Here is a 7,573-nt window from a genome sequence, read left to right on the forward strand (position 1 = left end):
ACTATAAACATTGGTCTTATCACTCTGAGAACGTGAACGTTGTCTGCACAATATGCTGTTAATTTCAGTTGTTAGAGAGGCCCAGCCAAGAGGCGAAGTTACTGACCAAAATTGGTTCTGTTTTACCTCAAACCAGGACAGCGATGTACTGTCACAGAACTACCCTGTGCCAGTTGTTTCTGAAGCAGGTATGACTATAGCCTCCAAAATGCTAGTACTACTCATTATATCCTTTACATTTTCACAAAACCCAAATCCCCAAACTTTCTTCTATACATTTATGCCAGTAATTTCACTTCATTGCTCTATCACAGCTTCATCTGGGAATAAATATTTGTTGTCAAGACAAATGATCTCTACAATAATGCTACCTAATGCATCAGCTATGTTAAACAATAATCAGAAAATGCTGCTGAAAGATGAGGCAAAGAACAATATTAAATAGCTACATTCCTCCATCTACGTAGATGATCTAATTAAAAAGAAAATATCTCCAAAGAAAAAAATTCTAAGATGCTGTTATAATTAAGACATTACTAAGCTTTTCATTTTTCTTCTTAGTTCTAAACTTAAATTAAATTCTAAGACATTTGCCCATGTCCTCATTTAATCTTTAAGGGAGAGATTTTCCTCTTGGATGTGCATGCACAGCTTCTAATGAATTGAACTGCAGTCCTGCACACTCATACCGTGTTTAGTCTTTATGCGGAAAAGCAGAAACCCATTAAATGCTCATAATAAATGTCAGTTTGTCAAAAAATATCAGTAAAAACTTTCATTAACTATTAAGGGATTGTTTCATACTTACAAATACCCTGAAATTACCGAGTATTTGAAATCTCAAGTTCTTTCTTGTGCACCATGTTTCCCTCAACTTCAGAGATTTTAACTTGTACTTGACTACCGGAGCAGGTGCCCTGTAGATGTCTGTAGTCACGCAGACCCAAGTGTTCTGGCCTTCTTTCTTACGGCACTATACAGACAGCTGGACACAGACATCTTTACTTACTACAGACAATCATAAACAATCCGAGACACACTCAAACTGTTACTATATTAACTGCAACAGCTCTCAGTCATTTCCTACCCAACCTGCAGTTATACTGGGAATTCTCCCACATATACATGTCCTTTTCTAGAAGTTAACCAAAGTCAGAGCATAGGATAAAAATGTAATCTCACAACGTGCCAAGGCTCAGAGTATCTACTGTGTTTTCAGTGTATAGGCACTGCTCCAAAACTATGAGCCCTACTCTCTTACTCTGGCCATGAGAAGAGCAATAGAAGGGGCTTGGAGCTGAAGAGAAACTGGTATGCTGAAAATGAAGAAAAAGAGGAACAGGAAATGTATACAGTCCAACACCACCACCTGATGCAACCTTGATTTCACACAGACGTGTTTTCTAGCTTTAGCTGTTAGTATTTTGCTGGTGTTAAAAACACTAACACGTGAGCTTTCCAATTACCGCTACCAATCCTTCACATTGTTTTAGGACTAAGGATGAATTGAACCCTAGCATGGAAGCAGTAGGAACTCTAAAGATGAAATAACTAACAGAGGACTCGAGAAAGCACATCAAAATGCACGTAAAGAAGTCTGAACCTGCTCCTGATAAACAAAGGGAAATGTGGCTAACACAACACGACCCAAAGCTGTTTCCTAGAACCGGGTTATCATGTTCTCTGGCCACCACAGACACCCTTACACCTCCATAAAGGCAACGCCACAGGAAGAACACATCTCTGTGCAGTCCTAAGCACTCTCACCTGATGAGATCGTATTAGATACTACCCTCCTCCAAACAGAAGTATCTGCTAGGTCTCCAGGCTATAAACTGTCTACTTCCCAGTGGACTGTCACTATTTAGTCTCTTTAAGAACAGTTTCAGCTTCTCCTGAAGTTAATGACAAATCACCCTCTTACTTTCAGTGGATGCAAAACTAGAGGCACGACTTTTTTGAATCAGGAGCCACTTCAGGTTAACTGGAGCTGGATGAGCTAAGAGACCTAGATCTATAGCTGGGCATTTAAGCATGTGTCCAGTTTACCAAAGCACCGAGTGTTTCTGTGCTGGGGAACAGTTACAGTCAGAGCTGAAGGAACAAGAAAGAATCTGATGAATTACACGGAGGAGGGGAGTGACCAGGCATCATCTGAGCTCCATCTGTGAAGCTGATGAGCAACTCATCTGCTGCGTCATCCACTCCAAATTTAAGAGAAAAACATGCTGTCTTTCAGACGGGTTTTAAGATGATTCTATTTGTTTCTATGGATTAAGTGAGAAAAATAACATTTACATACTCTCATGCACTGATTACTCTAATGAGAAGTGTTGACACATATCCTCAGTAACCAGTGCAAGGATCAGCTGCTTCACTGACTTTACAGATCTTCAGGCTCTGAAAAATTACTGTTCCAGCCATCATCAGAGTCGATAAAAATCAAGACTAATCTGAGAATATTAATCGCTTCTGGAGGAATCAAATAGTCTTTCTTAAGAAACTTAAGCTTGCAAGCATTAAACAAAAAAACTTCAAGGTTGACACACTTATTACAATAACTTACTGAACAGAAATATCAAACCTGATTGAATTCACCAGCGAATGGAGGTGTTTTGTTTACAGTCCTTTGAACTCAGACACAGCATTATTGGTCTCAGTGGGAGTAAGTCAGCTTAGCCCAAGTGAGAATAGCCATCTGCCTGTTTCTAAATATACTCAGGTAACAGCAACCAATTCCCAATGTCATGCAGAAGAGCTTCTACAAATTTTTGTTAAAAGACTCGTGCAAGAGCATTTTATACCTCCAGAGAGCAAAGGTATTGGGGGGGCGGGGGGGGGGAACAGGGGGAATCTTTAAAATACACGATGGTGCCTAGACCTACTCAGAGAATTTTAAAGTTCTAAACTGAAAGTGCTTCTTCCATTAAACTTCTTCAGAAGAAAATCCTCATTAAACCCTTAATTTAAGGTGAAGTATAAGAAAATTAATGTCACTGCTCATCTTCCTCCTGTTCGTACTGAACATTCAAGCTGTGCAACAGCTGGTGCTTCTGGATTGTGTGTATTTCAAAACTTCTTCAGAATTTGAATTTCCATGAAAATCTTTAGACAGCTTTGAATATCATGGCTGGACACTTCAAAGACTCTGCTCTTCAAAATATCTTGCAAATGTTTATTGTTAAACACAGAAAGGACACTGATGTCAGTAGTTGGCAAGATCCCAGACTGGTATACAATAATGGTTACGGTTTTTATACAAATCCTTTTCTTCTTAGGGATATACATCTATTTCTTCTTTACACTTGAATTTCAGATGACGTTGGAACCTGCTGTGCCTCTGCCCTTGTTTCTAAGCTGAGCACAAAAATCTAGAGTTTGTTGAGTCTAAAGAACTGAAATCCTCCAGGTGATTAAGCTATTATTTCCAGAATTTTGTGTATAGAGTTAAATACTTAACCTTAAAACTCTTTTCAGGAGGTGGCCTATACTGGGGAGCATACCTTGCAGGCATTTTCTGAATTCTTAGAAGAACAAAGCAAGACAAAAGCAGAACCGGGAGAGAAGGTAGGCGTTTGATCTAGACACTGACTGATGTGCTGTGCAATTCAAGGCACGTTCAACCTTGCATAGGCATACCTGAATGGCCTATACCAAAGCCACGTATGGGCTTCAGCCACCGCTCATGTCAATGCTTGGGCGGTTCTTGCCAGCTCTTAGCTGGTTTCAAGCCAACTAGATTGGCACAACCATGCTAGCTGCAGTCATATACCACTGCCTGGCAGGCACACGCCCACTCACATCCTTGTTTTCATCACACAAAAACCTCTTCTCCCACTGCTCATGTTATCACTGAGTCACGTTACCACTCTGGTAGTAAGCATTGCATGGCAGAAAGGAAATTGCACCTGGACCAGTGTAAGCAAAACTTTGTCAGAATTTTAGCTGGAAAAAATAAGCCCCAGGTAAGTTACTTTCAGCTATACCTGGAGCAGTTCAATATCCATTGCCCATCTCATCCTGCTACATTTAGTGTGGCTTATCTTCTTCCTAAAGCAAGGGCACAACTGAGAGCAGACATTGTCCCCTCTCTTGGCAATCTCTTGGTTCTGATTATTGTCCAATTCCTCAACCCTTTCTCCTCCACTATAAATTAGACGAGATGAGAATTAGCTGTCCCAGAGCTGCCTGTTATTTAATAATCCCAGACACCTCACTGCAAAAAGACATACTGTAAGTGAATATGATCAAGCTCCATACAGACAGCTCCAAGCAACAGAAAAAAACTCACAGAGATAGAGACACTGTCCACCCAATATAAGAATCATGGGCCCATTCTGCCTGGAAGTGAAGTAGATCCACAGCGTAGCAACAGTTGTCATTAACACTCTTTTCAACTAGTAGAGAAACTGTGGGTGGATAAACAGTTTTGAGTTTTCAGACTTATTTCCACCAGAGGCTTTGATTTGCTCCTGAATTCACTGCTCAAATAGGTGGTTACAGACGGAGAGAGATGACTAAAGTAGTAGCCGGACACACAAGTCTGCAATGAAGGCTCAGACAACCAGCTCTGCCCAGTCATTGCACAAGTCTGTTTTCCAATACCCAAAGCCTACACTTGGCCCCTGCCTCTGTTGCATGTTCTTTAGTGATGTGTTTGAAGCAGATCTGTTGAGTTCTACACACAGTGTTTTATATACGATGTGAGAGTTGTGTATATTCTGTCATCTCTTCTTCATGCTTTATTTCACATTAAAGAATAAGTAAAAAAGCCAGTTTAGGAAACTTCATTCAAAAACATGTTCTGTATAGCAAAAGGGGTAAGTAATTGGCATATTGTCATCTGTTCACATTCTCCATCCTTACCTGACATCTACCAAATTTTCCCAAAAGACTGCAATATTAGACCATTTGCAGTACAGTGCTTGATGTGCAGTCCCTTGTTGGAATAACTCTTCATCCTCACCTCAGGACATTCACAAACACACAAACAAGATAAAAAAGAAGACAGTTTCTTTTGAGATTGCCTAGGGTCTTATGCCTGTCAGTTTACCAAACACAGTTTTCCAAGTTCTTATTAAACCTCCACAGAAAGCCTCATCTAAGCTTTGCCATAAACCAGTGTAAAGGTTTGAAAACAAAACACATTTTAGCAACAGCTGCTCTACTTCTGACCTCATTAACAAGCCCTCAAGTTCCTTTGTTGAAAAGATGAAAATCTGCATTTCATATAATCTTAAAAAATTGGGGGGAAATAAAGAATTACTAGAACAATTCTCTTTGTGAACGTCAGTAATAACCAGCCTTCCTCTCGCATTTCCTTTTTTAAAAGGATCCTTCGGGAGGAATCAAAGAGGATCTCAGCCAAAAAGAGACTGTAACAACAGAGAAAAAAGAACTTTAATAGTACAAAGAAAGAGCAAAATTCCGAGGATTGTGGGGAATCCTTCCTGGAAAGAACTCGTTGGAAGAATGAGTCATCTCAAGTGAACACAGAGCTGTATCAAAAAATAAAAGTAAAGAATTCAGTATCAATGGCTTATTATGTGTGACCTCTCTTCTGAATCAAATTTAACTCCTAGTTTAACTGGGATCTATTGTCATAGGTTCTTAAAATATTGTCAATTTTGCTTAAGTAATGCCTTTATTATCAATAAAACTTCTCCCATTTAGAAAGGTGTATGTGCCATGGCAAACAGATCAAGATAGAAAACTGTTCTTTCCTAACAAAATCTGCAACAGGTTTGCAACCAGTTGCTCTCCAATTTACCCAAGACAGACCTATTGTTTTCAAAGAAGATTAACTGCTCCCAGAAGGATGGTAGTAACATTGCAAAGAGCATTTCTATAGCGATCTTCAAAAGTAATTGAAGCTAAGGGCTATGCCCAAAGGGGCACCAAGGGGCAGTTCATGATTTTTTTCTTAATCAAGCAGTAGAAAACGCAAAAATCAAGATCTAATTTAATCCCAGTACGAAAAATATTATACCTAATACACAAAGTCACAGGTATGATTCACATTTAGTTTATGCTAGGTCCCCTAACTACCCCACACATCTTATAAAAGTGCAGCTGGTCAAACTGCTGGACAATAGTAATTTCTTCCTGCAAGGGTCAGATAAAGCAGAAGTAATTCTGAAAACATGAAACCTTTTCTTACACAATTAGAGAAGGAAGATAATTTTTTTAATATTTCATTTCAGAAGCAGATTTCCAAAGTCTTTGTTCCCAACTTGCTAATGCTAGTAAGTTACTTTCCTATGTAAGCAGAGGAAGAAAACTGAAAACTTAAAAATGAAGGAACAACCGTTTGAATGGAAGGAGGATTCATCACTGCAGTGAAGAATACAGCACTGAAAGAACAGTGGAGATCTAACTCTCATCTGTCATGCAAGTCAACAAGAGATGAACAATTTTAAAGTATTGGACTGCTTACGTTTTACAATTATTTGCCAAAAAGTGCAGTTCCTGACAAATGAAACTATCTGGGCTGCAATGTGTAATTAAATACCCACACTTAGAGATTTAACATATTAACATCTCTACTTCAGAGTTCTTGCAAATAAATAGCACTCAGCATGCAACACACTCACCTCATGAGGCCATCAGTTGGCCTTCATTGATGAGTTTAAAAGAAGACACAGAAAGTAAAACAGTTTCTGTTGATACTTCATGGGCACAGTTTAGTCTCTGCTGGGGCTAACGTTCATTGGGACTGCAATTAAATCCTCTTAATAGGAGAGGATTCTTGTGGAAGCACGTTCAGTGCTCGATTACCATTCCTAATATGGTCTGCCTGGGTTTTGTATGTCTCGGACCTAGTTTCTTGTGCAGTTTATTCAGACTATCTGAAACTAGGGAAGACCACTGATCAGATGGGCTCCACATATTCAGGTTTCTGCCAGCTGCACCTCCCTCCTTTGTCCCAGCAACACAACCTACCAGGGGAAAAGGAGCTTAAAGCTACATAGGAAAACTGTAGCTTAAAAGTCAGCATGGTAGATCTGAGAGATGCAGTCCACTCCTTCACTTGTAATTGTGAACCACAGCTGAGCTATTATTATTTAAAGCAAAATTCTTCTTTGAAGATAACAAGTAGAGCTTAATTCTCCTGTTTTTAGGACAGAACAAATTTTTGACAGAACTGCAAAGCACTGCAAATGAAATCAGAGTCTCATTTAGTGGCAAGAGGAAAACACAAGATCTCAGATACAAGGGTGCTGGTTTTACAGAGACCAAGCTATGTTTGCTCTGGGTGGAAACTCCCACTCCAGCTGGACAGCATGGGATGCAGTTAATAGTAAGTGTTTCTCAACACCCTTGTTAAAAGGACTTTATTTCCAAATACCACACAGAAACAAAGACTTGTCAATTCAAACACTGAAATATGCCAGAACTGTTTCTCTTATACTCAAGTGAAGAAGTCAATTCTCCTTTGGACATCAAACACGAGTTCTCTGGGACACTGCCATAAGGGCCTTGCACAAAGTAAACCTGATCACTGTTGGACACTGGGTTTCATTTAACTTTCAATTAACATTGGGCATTCATTAACAAACAGAAGTCCTCATTT

At 39.4% G+C, this 7,573-nt stretch overlaps 1 protein-coding gene across 1 annotated transcript in view; it reads left to right on the forward strand.

The window, feature by feature from the left end:
• Window positions 1-5,404, forward strand: part of PDILT (protein disulfide isomerase-like, testis expressed) — a 29,873-nt gene extending 24,469 nt beyond the window's left edge. The window contains exons 10-11 of the mRNA XM_009886561.1: window positions 3,478-3,567; window positions 5,333-5,404. Coding sequence (XP_009884863.1) covers window positions 3,478-3,567; window positions 5,333-5,404 — 162 coding nt within the window. The remainder of the gene's footprint in view (window positions 1-3,477; window positions 3,568-5,332) is intronic.
• Window positions 5,405-7,573: the final 2,169 nt, after the last annotated feature.

The sequence above is a fragment of the Charadrius vociferus genome, unplaced genomic scaffold, assembly GCF_000708025.1.
Source record: "Charadrius vociferus isolate BGI_N301 unplaced genomic scaffold, ASM70802v2 scaffold46, whole genome shotgun sequence".
Classification (NCBI taxonomy): domain Eukaryota; kingdom Metazoa; phylum Chordata; class Aves; order Charadriiformes; family Charadriidae; genus Charadrius; species Charadrius vociferus.